The sequence below is a fragment of the Nycticebus coucang genome, chromosome 5 (assembly GCF_027406575.1).
Source record: "Nycticebus coucang isolate mNycCou1 chromosome 5, mNycCou1.pri, whole genome shotgun sequence".
NCBI classification, from domain to species: Eukaryota; Metazoa; Chordata; class Mammalia; order Primates; family Lorisidae; genus Nycticebus; species Nycticebus coucang.
Genome location: NC_069784.1, coordinates 53,318,143 through 53,334,602, shown reverse-complemented (window position 1 = coordinate 53,334,602; position 16,460 = coordinate 53,318,143). Strand labels below are relative to the sequence as shown.

Here is a 16,460-nt window from a genome sequence, read left to right as displayed (position 1 = left end):
AAGCAGTGTCTTTTGACCATTAGATAGGATATAGAAGGATTGAATGAACATATCTTACATGATTAATCCACTGCTGATCTCCAGAAGCCTTTGGGAACTGTCCTTTAATACTATCAAAAAGGTTCTAGCATTTTTAATTTACTATAGGCCACTTTTGGATGCAAGCTTCAGTCCACCAAGCAAGTAAACAGTGAGATCCACTCCCAGGTGCTTAGAGTAACACAATGGATAAAAATAAGGAGTATATACTGGACTCTACCCACCCCCACAACTAGGGAAGCATGTTGGCTTTTCATTAAACTTGAAGACAAGTTTGATGTCCATACCTCTTACACCCACCCTCTTTGTCTATGTGTAGTTTGCTTTGTGTTTTAATTGCTATAAACATGTTTCGTGCTTGTCACTTATAAATTTCATTCTAGTCCTACAGGGTCTCTTTCCAATGTCAAAGTCATTGAAATAGTTTCTGCATATCTATGTATATCTATGTTTGTGTATGTTAGTTGCTGCCATAGAACATTTTAATAAAAATCAAAAGAATAATGGGTTGGTTACTCGTCGGTGCCCCGGAGGAAGTAGGGAAGCAAAATGATGAACGCAAGGCTCTAAATTCCCAGCTCAAAATTTAGTTTAGGAACTTGAAATCTTCTGTGACTGTCTTGAAAAAAGAAAACCAACAAACCTTATCTAGTGAAGCTGTAGGCCTAATTCTGTAAACTAAACCTAAATTGAATTCCCGTTATCATAGGAGCACTTCCATTAAAAGTCAGGGTATCAATTGTAAAGGTACCGCTGGGCAGTATGAACAGTTTCCGATGAAGCTGAGGATCTTGGAACCCTAAACACCTCTGCCCCTCACATTGCATGAGAAGCAGCCCTTCCTTCATGTTGAGGTTTGTCTCCACTTGCCTAAAGAATTTCTAATGGCCTCCCCTGAGTGGTTGCCTTCCAGGGGACCTACTGATTCCCCTCAGAGCCTTCTTCCAGCAGGTGTCATTGCCTTACAGACCTACAATCAGACTCTAGTCCCAGAAAGTTCCAGAGGGAAGGTACAAAGTGTGGTGACCCAACAGACGGCAAGATTTTGTCAATTTATCTGAACAGAAATCCTGGAGACCTTCTGTGGGAATGAACACTAAGGGTGAAGAAGCAGGGAAGAAGAAATATAATGTTGAATCAGACTGAGCTTATTTCTGGATTTAGGGGAATTGGGTAGAGCATTTTAGGTCCCTAACCTAAATCTTGAGCTAGGAATTTAGAGCCTTGCACTCATCATTTTGCTTCCCCATTTCCTCCAGTGCAACAAGTAACCAACCCATTATACTCCTGATTTTTATTGAAATGTCCTATGGCAGCAACTAATATACACAAACATAGATATACATAAACTATCTCAATGAAAATTAGAAAGAGACCCTTTAGAGCTAGAATGAAATTTATCAGTGACAAGCACAAAACATGTATATAGCAATTCAAACGCAAAGCAACCTACACATAGAGGAGGAGGGTGTGTGTAGGAGGTGTGGATGTCAAACTTGTCTTCAAGTTTAATAAAAAGCCAACATGCTTCCTAGTTGTAGGGGTGGGTAAAGAGTCCAATGTAACATTGAGACACAAGTCCAAAATCCTCATAAACTATTCATATTCTTCCCATACTGAACAAAATATTATACTCAGAATTTTTTTCTTTCTTTTTCTTTCTTTCTATCTTTTACACATTATTCCACTTTTTTTGCCCTAGGCTATAGTGCAGTGGCTCACAATCATAGCTCACGGCAGCCTTGAACTTTTGAGCTCAAGTGATCCTCCCCCCTCAGCCTCCTGAGTAGCTGAAACTACAGTGCGCTAGACTAACTTTTTTTTCACTTTTCATAGAAACAGGGCTCACTATGTTGTCCAGGCTTATCTCAAATTCCTGGCCTCAAGAGATTCTCTTGCTTCAGCCTCCCAAAGTGCTAAAATTAGAGGCATGAGCCACCACACTTATAATTTTTTCCTATCATATTGAAATGGTGTGGAAAACTGAAAAACCAAAGAACACCAAGACTACTTGAAAGTTTTAAATTTTTAATAAAGAAAAGATGACTTCATGACAGTCCTTAAGGCAGTGAAAGAATTTGGGAAAATATCAATTCCCTGATATTTTTTATGCACTTGCAATAATAAAGAACGAAAATGCTCATAAATTTTAGAAAGAGATAGGCTTGTGTTATTGTCATAAGGGTACACAAAAACGAGAATGACTGCTGAGGGAGTGGTCCTCACTGGTGGTGACCTGCAGAAGAGACCAGGTGTCCTGGCCATGTGTTTCCTCATGGCCTCGGCAACTAGAAGGCAGGAGCTCCTAGGATTCCATGGCACCCCCACCTTCTAATTCTGTTGTGGAGACTCCAGACCATTACCTGGCATTCTACCTCTGGCAGTCCTGTCAGAGCCTATGTTATAGGCAGTACCTCTGAGTTTAGGCATCTTGTGCCTTATTTTGTGGTTAAGGGTTCTCAAAGTTGTGGGATGCTGACAAGGTATATCCCAAAAGTAAGTTATGAATAAAATCTGCATTCTTGAGACCCGTTTAAGTCCTTTTTTAAATATAAAGAAGGGTGGTGTAATTGACATACTACTGCCCAGTACAATTGTACAGTTTAAAGATCTTTAGTAATTTATCCAGGTAGTGCAACCATCACCATAATCTATTCACTTGCTTTTAATGTATTATTTGTTTCAATTCTTCTCCCAGGTTCTGGCTCTACGTCCCCCATAAGCTTCAACATGGAAATGTCTCTTACCACTTCTTCCGGTCAGAGGGCAGAAATGAGCACCCTAGAAACCAATCGGTACTTGCGCTCCCAGCTGGAAAAAAACAAACAGAACTTCCGAGACCTCACAGAGAAGTACCTGACATCCACAGCGACTGCCTTCTGCCTGGCCAACCGCCTGCAGAAATACAGTAAGTCCTGCGGGGTCATGGTCACCAAAGTGATCAAAGATCATCCATCTCTCCTCTGAGAAATGAACATTCTCAAGACTTTAGTCTTCTCTCTTCTTCATCAAAATTAATTTTACCCTGACTATACTCCCCCCAAAGTAGAAGTGGGTATTTTACTCTTAATTTGCAGAGGATGGAAAAATGAAGGCACAGAGGAGTAAGGTTGGCAGGGAGAACGTAGAGAGAAATAGAGACTAACATGGTTCAGGCACTGAACTCTTTTCTCTCACAGGAACATGTCTCAGCTTCTACAAACATATAACATCACAGTTGGCTTAAATATCTCAGAATTCAACTCAAACTTTTAGTCAGCACTCATTTGCAAGACACTGTGTCAACAGCATGAGGGAGAAAGAAGTAATAGTAAATCCTCCTCTGAACTAAAATAAAATCTTAAGCCCCACCCCCTCAGATGACTGAATTGACCACCTCTTGGCCAAGGAATACACTTATCAGGGTGTTGGCTAGTGGATGTGGGTTTTGAGAAAGCTTTCTCCAAAGATTAAGATAGAAAGGAGAAAAGTTTATTTTACTTTTTTCAGATGAGAAAAAAGGCCAACATGGTGAAAGAGAGGGAGATGATGTTGGCAGAGACAATCGGATGCTCTGTCTTTTTATTTAGGGGTCATAAAGGGAATGGAGATTTATGGCTGTAGCCAAATTAACAGGGTCCAGACCTGCTGCACCTGCATCTCGTCTCTTCCTAGCAGCAGACTGATAACAGAAGCAGCTGCCTTCCCGTTGGAGAAGTGATCATGGTCATCATTGATTCTGTCCCTAGGGCAGAAATGAGGACTGTACCTAGCACCCTTGTTGTCTGCTCTTGTCCAACTCAGAAACTCTTGAAGGTAGAAAACCAGATTCTAAAAGGCAGTTTTTAGTGAGGTCTAGCAATTGTAAAAAGATGTTACGTTTCCTTTCCATCTCCTCCACTCCTTTTAGATCTTGTGAAAGCACAATTCATAGGATGCCTGTTAGGAAGAAAGCTAATTGATCTTAGCCCTTATTGAGAAACTATGGTTAATATTTTACTAGCAAGCAAAGTGTTCCTATCACCCTAAAATGAGATGCTAGCCATGAAAAGGGAGGTCAGAAAGCCTCATCATGCCACTCTCCCTTCTTGTAGATTTCCTTTATAAGCCATTAACATGTCTAAGGCTTTGCAAGACAAATCTGCAGTTCAAGTGATAAAAAAAATCACTTGAGTCTGGTTAGAAGTTCTGATTAACAGACTTCCTTAATTTAAAAATATCCCAAGCCTTTAGATAAAGCTTCATTTCTTTAATTAAAAATTAAAATTACCAATTACAAATCAGAGCCTTTACACCCACCTATAACCCATAAGTCCCTTCTTCGAAATGTCCCGTCTTTTGGGGCCAAACCTCCCATGCATTGATTTTTTGTGGGTCAGAGGTCCTGATTCCCTGAACCCAGCTGACTTGGTTAGGTTACTTGGCTGAGCTAGAAAGTTCAACCAAGGCACAGTGTAAAGTGAGACTCTGTCTCAAAAAAAAAAAAAAAAAATAGTGGAAATTGAAAATAAAACTGAAGCAGCACAGGCGGTGTGAATTGAGAGCAAAGTCACCTGCACAAGTTTCAGAGCAACAAAGATAAATTTTATTTAGGAAGAACAAAGAGGAAGTTTAGAGCACTTCCAAAGAGTTAGAAGTGAGTCCCTCTCATGAAGAAGAGGTGAGAGAGAGAGGGAGATGCAAAGGCCTGCAGGGGTATAAGCACCTTATTTGTTTGAAATGGGCTGCAAGTCTTTCATTGGCCTCTCTGCACCTCTAGGCATTATTGCCCTTTTCTATTGGTCATTGATTATCTCTTTCTATTGGTCCTACCCTGTCTTATTTTAAGGTGTGCTCCCAAAGATGCGCTAGGTCTTATTTTCAGGGGACATCTTACCTTTCCTATAAGTAGGTCTTATTTTTGGAGGATGTCTTATTTTCAGGGAAACGGGGTAGGTTGCCTCATACTCACATTCTTTTTTTTGGATATTCATTGGGGGTACAAAGAACCAAGTTACATTGATTGTATTTGTTAGGTAAAGGCCCTCTTATAATTGTGTCCCGCCCCCAAAAGGTGTGTCACACACCGTGACCTCCCACCTCCCTCCCTCCTTCCCTCTCTCTGTTCTCCCATTCCCCCACCCCCCTCCACATACTAATTATTAAGTGTCCTCATATCAGAATTGAGTACATAGGATTCTTGCTTCTCCATTCTTGTGATACTTTACAAAGAATAATGTGTTCCACTTCCATCCAGGTTAATACAAAAGATGTAAAGTCTCATATCCACATTCTTAAGGGCCTCCAGACTTCCCAGTTCGGCAGGCCAAGCTTTCCCCCCACTCCCCTTGAAGTCCTTTTCTTAGCGTCCCTTCCCAGATTTACTTTATATGTAATTTCTATCTCCCTGAAATGTATAAAACCAAATTGTTACCCAACCACAGCAAGTCTACTTAAGCCTTATTAGGCATAGATCTGGGCCATGTTCCTCAAATGTGACTCAGAATAAACCTCTTTAAATTATTTTGCAGAGTTTGCCTCCTTTTCTGCTGTTACTACAGCTTTAAAGAGTTTAAAGCTACCTGTTCCCAATGGAGTCACAGATATCTGGAGATGGGAACAGTCGATAGCAGACACAGAGGAAAGCCTTGTCTGGAGCAAGATTATTTTCCCACAGAAGTTCAAAGAAGCAATTCCTCATGCTCTAGTTAGATTGAGGATGTTTCCAGGAAAAATCAAAGACACTATAACTCCCTTCTCTCTCTCCCTGAATATAAATGAACCTGCAAGCAACTCCAGGTGGGCCCTGGGCTATGAGACAACTAGCCAAAATGAGAACAAGGCCCAGTGGCAGAAGCAGGCCAGGCCAGTGTGGGGCTGGCTGAAGCAGGTGGATGGCATGAGCTCAGGAGTTCAGGACCAGCTTGAGCAAAAGCGAGACCCAATATCTACTAAAAGTAGAAAAACTTAGCTGGGCATTGTGACAGAAGCCTGTTGTCCCAGAAAGCTGAGTCAAGGGAACTCTTGAGCCCATGAGTCTGAAGTTGCTGTGAGCTGTGATGCCACAGTCCTCTACCCACTGCACAGAGTGAGACTCTGTCTCAAAAAAAAAAAAAAAATGGTGAGGGCGGCAGCTGTGGCTCAAAGGAGTAGGGCGCTGACCTCATATGCCGGAGGTGGTGGGTTCAAGCCCAGTCCCGGCCAAAAACTAAAAAAAAAAAAATTGGTGAGGATGAAGAGGATCCAGCCACCTGTCACTGTCAGCCAAATGCAGAGACAGGAATTAGATTCAACCAGATTTATTTCAGAAGGCCAGCAATTCTGGAGAACAGCAAGAGTAGCCTTTCAGTTCTGTTTTGCCTCAGTTATAATTCTTACAGTTTTTATAATGGTAATGCAAGGAAATAAACCTAGAAAATTTTAACTTTGTCTGATGGGAAGTAACATCAAAGTAGTCTTCATTCTCACAATGCAAAATGTTTAAATAACAGAAAGGTGATTTTCACTTAAAATATCTAAGAGAGGGCGGCGCCTGTGGCTCAGTCGGTAGGGTGCCGGCCCCATATACCGAGGGTGGCGGGTTCAAGCCCAGCCCCGGCTGAACTGCAACCAAAAAATAGCCGGGCGTTGTGGCGGGCACCTGTAGTCCCAGCTACTCGGGAGGCTGAGGCAGGAGAATTGCTTGGGCCCAGGAGTTGGAAGTGCTGTGAGCTGTATGATGCCATTGCACTCTACCAAGGGCCATAAAGTGAAACTCTGTCTCTCAAAAAAAAAAAAAAAAAATCTCAGAGAATCTTCAGAGAAAACGTATCATCAAAATAACGTTTACTGATATCAACATCTATTGTCTATGTGTGACCACTTCCTCAAGTCTCCTGAGGTAAATGCCCGCACAATCATTGAGAAACCTTAACTAGATAATCACAGGGGCATTGTGTGTGGGGAGGAATGTGAACTTGGCAGACTGGGTTCTCCACACAGCTTCAGCTTAGCTTCTCAAACTCCATCTCGTAGGCTGCTTTTCTGGTTCTGTAGTAATTGAAGGAAACATGGAAAGAGGGCACAAGAACAGAAATATTAGAGGAAGATTCTTGATAACATTGACATTGAGTTTGCTTTGCAATTTCTACCATTTTTGAATAAATCAATAGGGGGAGCAAAGTTTGCTATCCACCTTAGACAGAAAAGTAAAATTAAAGCCTACTTGTTAAAGAAGTAAAACATGAACTTTGGGGTTTGAAAAACTTACACATTCATTTTACACTTTATATAATTCATTATAATTGTTATACAATTGTAGGACAAAATTTTTCAAGCCAGAGAAGAAGATATCACCCAAGACCTTGTTATAAAGATAATATAATGCAGTGATGAAAAAGCATTTACCTTGGTGTAAGCCAATAGTCCCAGTTACTTGGAAGGCTTGTGACAGGAGACAGGAGGAGCTCTTGAGTTTGAGGTTGCAGTGAGCTGTGATCATGTCACTGTACTTTGGCGCCCTGGTGACAGAGCAAGACCCTGTCTCAAAAAAAAAGTTTGTACTCTAGGACCTGGGTATATACTTCCTGGGTTTGAATCTAACTTATTTATTATCTCTGTGTCTCAGTTTCTTCCTCTGTAATGGTAACAGAGTTCCTGCTAGAGGTAGTGGGGATACTCACATGATGATAATTGTTGAATACCTACTAAAACAGAGCCAGTGCAGTATGCATTGGCTTTCACTGTAACCTGACGCAACATCCTTTAGCATGTGTTTTAGATCTTTTCCCCTCATATACATTTTCTTACACACTTGTATCCAGATCAATTTTTAAGTCTTCAAAATGTCTGGGCATAATTGAAACTCTCAACAAAAGAGAACCATCAATCCTCCACTCCCCAGTGTCTTTCCAAACACACAGGAAACCACTATTTCATGTTGATGTTTTACTTAGGAGTCTGCAAGGGCTTGCCAAAGTGGCTGAGATTTGGAGTCAGACCGCAGGGGCTGTGAATTTTGACTTTGCCTAATTCCAGTTCAACTATCTTCTCAAGTTGCTTTACCTGCATGTGAGCTTTTCTTTCCTTCCCACTAAAATGGAGAAACCATTGGAGAATTGAGGAATAAAGATGTGGAAATTCTAGCTTGGTGCCTGTAGCTCAAACAGCTAAAGTGCCAGCCACATATACCAGAGCTGGGGGGTTCAAATCCAGCCTGGGCCTGCCAAACAACAGTGACAATTACAACCAAAAAATAGCCAGGCGTTGTGGCAGGCACCTGTAGTCCCAGCTACTTGGGAGGCTGAGGCAAGAGAATCGCTTAAGGTTGGGAGTTGGAGGTTGCTGTGAGCTGTGATGCTACAGCACTCTACCCAGGGCAACAGCTTGAGGCTCTGTCTCAAAAAAAAAAAAAAAAAAGTGGAAATTCCAGTGTAGAGCCTGGTACTAGGGTTTCTTTTGTCCCAGGGATGGAGCCTGGCTCCTCCCCTGTAAGCAGTGACCACAGCTGCATGTCCAGCTTCCACTGAGGTGAGTTTGTCTCTTTTCTCAGATTGTGAAGAATACAAAGACCTCATCGCATCGGTGCTGGAAGAGGAGCTGCCCTTTGAGAAAGGGGAGCTGGTAGAGGAGAGGAGACCAGCTTCATGGCTTCGGTAAGGAGGTACCTGTGTGGGAGGTGTGTGAATTCTGTTTGAAATGTGACAGCCACTGCAAAGTGCCCTTCTTGATAAAAGTGTGTCTTCTTGCAGCTTTTTTGTTGAGTATCATACTATGTGAAGTATTAATTGGTAGGGCTATTAATATTATAAATACATAATTAAGCAGCTGCTATATGGAAAATGAATTATTAATTTGCTCAGGACTAGCATTGCCCATCCTTAGAGGGTTTCAGACATAAGGTGGATTGCAACATTCAAAACATTTTTAACCCTTTGTTGAAGTGAAATCTTAGAAGTTCAAATGCATAAACCCCATTAAAACAGAGATACTTGATTGAAGGGGGCAGAGATCTAGAACCCCTATTTTTCTCCTTTTGCCTTCACTTCCCCTGACTCTATCTAGGAACTCTAGGGATTAGAGTTTAAAAAATAATCTATAGATAACTTCTTCATAGGACAGGAGGGAGGAGATTCAAGCATCAGATGGAGCAGATGAATGTCAACATTCAGTTTAGGATTACATGTTTCTAAGCTTTCACTGAATGTTTACTGAAGGAGCTAAGGAAATTCCACCCCAAAATAAGACACTCTGGTATAAAGAATAACTTTGAATTAAAGGCCATTCAAGGTCAAGAAACACTGGAGGAGGCGTCCCTCTCTCTGCACTGGACTGGCCTGATCAGAGGATCAAAGGGGACAAATGTTACTGGAGGAAGAGGTCTGGCCCTCTGTCACTGTCAATACTCAGAGACAGGGATTTAGGTCCAACAAGCTTTATTATCAGAAGGCCAGTGATTCTGGAGAACAGCGAGAGTAGCCTCTCAATGCTGTTCTGCCTCAGTTACAATTCTAATAACTTTTATAATGAAATGCAAGGATACTAACCTAGAAAATTTTATTTTTATCTGATAGGAAGTAACATCAAAGTAGTCTCCATTCTAACAATGCAAAATGTTTAAACAACAGAAAGGTGATTTTCACTTTAATAAAATAGCTAAGAGAATCATCAGAGAAAACATCTTCAAAGTAACCTTTACTCTACCAATATCATAACACCTGTTGTCTATGTGTGACCACTCCTCAGAGTCCCCTGAGACAAACATCCTCACATCATGGTGAAGCTTTAACTAGATAATCATAGGTGTGTGGGGAAGGCTGAGCAGACTTGGTCAGCTGTACTGCTTCAGCTCAGCTTGTCAGACTCCCTCTTGCCGGCCACTTTTCTGGCTTCAAACTGACTCCCCTTCTCCTTTACTATTATCTCAAAATATTTCAGGAATGGGGGTCAAGAAAGTAGGTGGACCTGGCCCAAATTATTTGGGTCATAAACACTGTCTCCCAGGTTAATCTACAAATCAGTCAATTTCTCCCCCATTCATTCATCCTCCCTAGCAACCATTTCTGTACTCCTCGATTTCCCCCTTCCCCTTTAAAAGGTCTGTATGAAGTTACCTGAACTCCTTTGAAAACTTGGGTTATTGTTCTGTGATTTCTCCTCATGTACATGGTAAATAAATCCTTTCTGTTATTCATCTGTCTTAATTGTGAGTTGATCTCACAGTGAAGTTTCTGGGGAACAGGCAAGTTTCCCCTCACCCCTGCATTACTTACATGTGTACACTTTACTTGGTGCTGTAAGTTGGGTAATACTTAAATAGCTGTTAGCCTCACAGAGCTCATTCTACATTGGAACCCGTAAGAAATATTTATACAATAATTAGAAAACAATGAAATCTCATATAGAGTAATGCAACTGTTGCTCAGAACTTTATTTACTCTAAATTGCCTCATTATTAGTTACAGCTTATCTTCATATCATTCAAAAGAATGTTTTCCTTGGTCCTTTCACTATTCTTTTTACTTTTCAATTAACACAGAGGTACCTGCCCAACACTCTGTATCTGGCATTTTTGGCTGTTTACTGCATAATACTTGATGTATATTACAAGGAAATGGACTTGGGCTGAAGTGAGACACCGAAGGGCCATCTTTTCAAAGCAAAATTATTAAATAAAAAAAAAGAAAGAAAGAAAAAACAAACAGACCCAAGGCTGTTTTCTTATTCCTTCTGCCACAGGCAAGTCACACAACTTGCCCATGAATTCAGTTTGGGAAGTTCCTTAGGGGCTTCTGAGAGACGTCTCTACTGCAAGGCCAACAAGCTGCCACTCGCTGCATTCACTCTTAAATTTTACTCTTATTTCCCACCTTAGGAAACATGATTTGCTAATTCAGACTCAAGCCCAAGAACTGACCCACTTACAGCAGATAATCCAGGAAGGGAGAAGTGCCTGCTACCTTTTCACCCAGCATGTGAAGAACACAGTCAAGTCTTTTGAGAGCCTCCTCAGGAATACCGACATTGCCCACTACCAGGGGCAGAGACTCTGTGAGCAACTGGTCCAAGGAGGCCAGCTGGCGGAGAGCCTGGCCAGCAAACTCACGACGAGTAAGTTGACTGCAGGTTCCACCCAAGTCCCCCAAAGGAGGGAGAAAACTATGTAAAGTTAATCTCATAATCTCAAATAATGTAGATTATTATATTACATGATTATGGTCCTAATCTATATGCTATTTTCTTTTCTTTGCAGAGCACTCAGGTACTTAATTTTAATAATCTTTCTAAACTACTCAGTTTTAATCACTAAAAGAGATGCAGTTGACTTACTTCATCTTGATGAGCATAACAAGAATTTACCTTCATTTCTGGAAGATATTTTTCACTGGATGAAAGATTCCAGGTTGACAGTTTTATTTTTGTTTTTAAAAAATACTTTAAAGGTGCTATTCCACTGTCTTTTGCTTACATTGTTTTCAACAAAAAATCTTTCATAATTCTTATTTTTGTTCCTCTGTACATAATATGTCCTTTTTCCTCTGGCTACTTTTGAGATTTTCTATTCATCCCTCGTTTTGAGCAATTTGATTATGATGAGATTTTGTGTGGGTTTCCTGTTTATTCTACATATTATTTTATTTCATTGAGTTTATAGCATCTGAAAGTTTATAGTTCTCATCAAATTTGAAAAAAAAACATGGCACATATACTGCATGTCTTTTTTCCCATTCTTTCTCTCCTCTTCTTTAAAGACTCTAATTACATTTGTATTAGGTGTTTTGACATTTTCCCACAGCTGATTAATGTTCTGTTCATTTTCATTTACCTTTTTTTCTCCTATGTTTCATTTTGAATAGCCTCTATTTCTGTGCCTTCAAATTCATGAGTTTTTCATTAGCAGTATCTAATCTGCTGTTAATCTCATCCAGTATATTTTTCATCCCAGACATTTTCCCATCTAAGTTTAATTGAAGTCTTTTTAAAGTCTTCCATATGTCTCATCATCTTATATTTTCCTCTGCCTTCTTTAATTCAAGGAATATAATTAAATTATTAGTTAATTAGTTAAATTGAATTAAAGAAAAATTAATTAAATTGAATTAAAGAAGGCAGAGGAAAATATAAGATCAGTTCAATATCTTTGTCTACAAATTCTCACAAATGTGTCTTTTCATGTTGATTTAAATTGATTCTTTTTTCCCCTCCTCATCATGGATCATATTTTTCTGCTTCTTTGTAAGCCTGGCCTTATTTGATTTGGTGCCAGACATTGTGAATTGTAACTTGTTGAGTGTTGAATTTTTTTTGCATTTTGTATATTTTTAAATATTTTGGTGCCTACAATCCTAGGAGACTCTGGAGGCCAAGGCAGGTGGATTGCTTGAGCTTAGGAGTTCAAGACCAGCCTGAGCAAGAACAAGATCTTGTCTCTACTAAAAATAGAAAAAACTAGCTAGGCATAGTGGCAGGCACCTGTAGTCCCAGCTACTCAGGAGGCTGAGGCAAGAGGGTCACTTGAGCCTAAGATTTTGAGTTGCTGTGAGCTATGATAATGCCACAGCACCTGATTTTTAAATTTTTTTAGAGCAGAACAAGAGCTGCTATTAGTCTATGGCTATTTTTTTCCCATTATGGAGGCAATATTCTTTTTAAAAAATAGGCCTAACTTTTAGAACAGTTCAGATTCACAATAAAATTGAGTAGGAAGTACAGGTTCTCATACACCTCCCTGCTTCCACACATACATAGCCTTCTCCACTATCAATATCTCCACCAGCATAGTACATTTTTTACAATTAATGAACCTACATTGATATGTCATTATTGCTCAAAGTCCATAGTTTACATTCTGGGGCAATACTCTTGATCAATGCCCTCTTTATTTAAAATGTTTTTCATTCTAACTGGTGGAAACATTAGCTAGTGAAAGCTCAGTATGCTGCAGAGATTATTCTTTTTGAGAAGTTCTTCCCACGTTTTGGATAATTTCCTCACACATATGTACTAATTAGTACTTAGCTGAAGATTAAAGACAGATATTCAAGGCATTCTCTCTTACAGCAATCTCCTTTCTAGTATTCTGTCCTGTGATGTTTAGCCTCCTGGACTTCTTTGAACTTAACACCAAGCCCTTCCTAGGTCCTCCCTCCCTGCTGTGCAGGGTACATATCTCAGGACCAATTATAGGACTCACGTTCTTTGTTTTCATTCTCACAGGATCACTGTAACTGTACTATATTGCATACTACCCAGTGCCAAAAGCAATTAAAATACTATCCCCAATGTTTTAGCTGTTAAAAGTGGGAGAACAGGTGGTGCCTGTGGCTCAGTGAGTAGGGCGCCGGCCCCATATACCGAGGGTGGCGGGTTCAAACCCAGCCCCGGCTGAACTGCAACCAAAAAATAGCCAGGCGTTGTGGCGGGCGCCTGTAGTCCCAGCTGCTCGGGATGCTGAGGCAGGAGAATCGCTGAAGCCCAAGAGCTAGAGGTTGATGTGAGTCCTGTGGCACTCTACTGAAGGCGTTAAAGTGAGACTCTGTCTCTACGAAAAAAAAAAAAAGTGGGAGAACAAGTCTGTCACTCCACCTTGCCCAGGAACAGAAGTCTTCATTCATTCAGAGTAGGCAGAAAGCAGAGCATGACAGGAGGCAGCTATTGGAATGGAAAGAGCTGTGACTAAGAGTCAGAATTACCTAAGCTCTAATATCAGCACTGTATGCACTAACTTTGCACATGTGATTGATCCTTCCTGAATTTCTGTTTCCTCCTTTGTAAGGTAGGTCAAATCATAATGCCATGGTAGTTGTAGAGATAAACTGAAGTAATATTCATGAGTGTATTTCTATTTGGGGGTTAGTTTAGGCTTTGAGTATAATAGAAACTGGTGTTAGAAAAGTTGATTTATACTGGAACACTTTTCACAGTGAGAATTACCCACTGAGAACATCTAAGGAAGTACCACAAGAACAGACTTGTAGGTGCCCAGGTAGTCCTCTGGTTTGGGAGCAGAGGTGGGACAGAGTTATTTGTCCTCTCCTAAAAGGCTGGCTGTGTGTGAGAGGAGTAATGGGCACATGAAGGTGGTCCAGCAACCCGCCTGTGGCAGGAATGCTGACAGCTAGAGAAGCCCACAGGCAGCCAAGCAAGAACCCTGGGGACTGGGGACAGAAGGCATTTTAACCTTTCCGCCTTGATCCTGGTAGCAGACGATTCACTCCGGAAAGCCTGCCTGGCCACTTCTCTAAAGACACAACCTGAGCCCTCCTGGAATAATTCTCCTGGAGTGTTCAGAACACACACGTAGAGTGTTATGTCTCTGATGATATAAGCCCTGGCACTGTATGAAATGGGACCTGCTTAATTTCTAATTAAATCTTTCTATTTGGGATTTGCAGAAAATCATAATGGTAAGAAGGATGAAGACACACAAGAGCTACTGGCTCTCAGGTAATTCTGAATGATGAAAGGACTGATAATGAAATGATGAATCTAGAGAGGATTCCAAATGCAAATGTCAAGAGGTCGAAGGTCCCAGAGCTAGGAAAAAACAGAAACTGGTGTTTATACCTATTTTGTTCATTCATTATACAAAGATGTGTTCTTTTAAAAATGGTTATCTGTTCTTTTTGCAGGTCTTGTATTAGTTCCCTTTTCCTACTAATTCCTTAAGTTTAGTTAACTAGTCAGTCTGACCAAAAGTTAAATTAACCAGAGGTCCCTGGTTTCTGTATCTTATGGTTAAAAAGCAAAGTTGAGAGCCTCATCTGGTTTCTGCATGGATGTCCTGAAATATGTTGGCAGATATTTCATAGCCAGAAAAATTACCTTGAAAAATAGATTTAAAAAATATCAAATGTTTAGAGAGAGGAGTCTAAAAAGCTGCAGATTTTTAAAATGCCCTGGCAGATTACATTGTCTTAGGAGCCAGTATTCAATGGACCACTTCATATAGTATTAAATAAAATTTGTACACAGAATTTTGAAGCCAGCATTATAGGTCTCTGTGTGTCCTGTGTGTCATGAGTGTATTTTCAGAGTAGTTGCTGATTCTACTTCTTCATCCATAGGCCACAAGGCCAGCACACTGAGCACCTACTTCTCCCTCTTCTACCCCAACTCTTTTTTTTAAATTTATTATTAAATCATAGCTGTGTACATTAATGCAATCATGGGGCACCATACACTGGTTTTATATACCATTTGACATATTTTCATCACACTGGTTAACATAACCTTCCTAGCATTTTCTTAGTTATTGTGTTAAGACATTCATATTCTACATTTAGTAAGTTTCACATGTACCCTTGTAAAATGCACCGTAGGTGTGATCCCACCAATCACCATCCCTCCGCCCATCCTCCCCCCTCCCCTCCCCTCCCTTCCCCCTTCCCCATATTCTTACGTTATAACTGTTCTACCCCAACTCTTTAAGTGCACTGTCCTCCCGTCAGAAGTGCACTGTTATGCTTCCTCACCAAAAAGATTGTCCCTTGGGTTTTGGGTACCTCTTCCATGAGCTTCATATCAGGACAAGCTATGAAGCTGTGGCTCCAGGTTGCCTTGATTTAATCCCTTGTCTTGCCTACCCCAAAAGGCTCAGCAGGGATCTCCAGGAAGAGGCACTAATGGACTCACTAGATAAACGGTATTTGATGTGTTCCAGCCACAGTGATTCCCAGCAGCCTCCCAGCAGCAACGCTTTCCTGTTTGATGCACAGGAGGCCACCTCTGCTCTGGATGTAGCCAGTGAGTCCTCCCCTTATAATGAAAATAAAGCTCCAACAACTTTCCAGTAGCTTCTATATCCTACATGCTCACCACTACTATGAGAGCTATCATTTCTGTATGTAGACCCTAAATATTCACCTTGAAAAGACTAGGCTCTGGGATCAAGTCCTAAGACTTTGGAGGTCAGGTCCCTGGTGGGTCAGGGCATTTGTACTGTTCCTCATCCACATCTCACTTTAGTCACTCTGGACTCAAGGCAGAGAGTAAGGGGATCATGGCAAACTCCACTACCACCACTGTAAGACAGGTATAGAATCTAACAGACTTCCTTCTGTAAGGCAGGATATCTTATCTTTCTTAAAATGATCTTGATCATGATAGTTCCTGGACAGTCCCCCTGAGTTTTTCTAGCTGTCCAAGAATATTGGCAGCCTGGAGCATATTTTTGGAAGTGCAATAACCATGGTTCCTGGGTTTCAACCTTCAGTCTCCAACTCTACCTGAGTGCTTGCCTCCCTGTAAGGTACTAAAACACCAGGTGATTTCCCTAAGACAAGACTCTGAGCTTGGCAATTCCTGGGTAAATTCCCAGGGTTTCCATCCTTTGTGTGGCACCAAAGATTTTTTAAAAAAATCTTTGTGGGTTTAGTTTTAGTGCTGTAAGCGAGTCTAAATCAAGAACAAGGATATCTGCTGTGGAAAAAGCTGAATTTAGCTTGCATATGGGCACCGTGAGTCTGGGGAGATAGAACTCCAGG

General features: G+C 40.8%; 1 protein-coding gene across 1 annotated transcript; it reads left to right on the top strand.

Moving 5' to 3' along the window:
- The first annotated feature begins 2,769 nt into the window (after positions 1–2,769).
- Positions 2,770–15,543, top strand: NBPF12 (NBPF member 12). The gene is made up of 6 exons (XM_053590343.1): positions 2,770–2,947; positions 8,528–8,630; positions 10,850–11,085; positions 14,370–14,421; positions 14,607–14,611; positions 15,509–15,543. Exons 1-6 carry the CDS (start codon positions 2,770–2,772, stop codon positions 15,541–15,543), a joined length of 609 nt encoding a protein of 202 aa, XP_053446318.1.
- Positions 15,544–16,460: the final 917 nt, after the last annotated feature.

Excerpts from the sequence above, each read along its gene's own strand:
- NBPF12 (XM_053590343.1), top strand. The coding sequence starts at position 2,770 with ATGGAAATGTCTCTTACCACTTCTTCCGGTCAGAGGGCAGAAATGAGC. Across the intron at positions 8,631-10,849 it reads AGACCAGCTTCATGGCTTCG|GAAACATGATTTGCTAATTC; the intron begins GTAAGGAGGTAC and ends TTCCCACCTTAG. Across the intron at positions 11,086-14,369 it reads GGCCAGCAAACTCACGACGA|AAAATCATAATGGTAAGAAG; the intron begins GTAAGTTGACTG and ends TGGGATTTGCAG.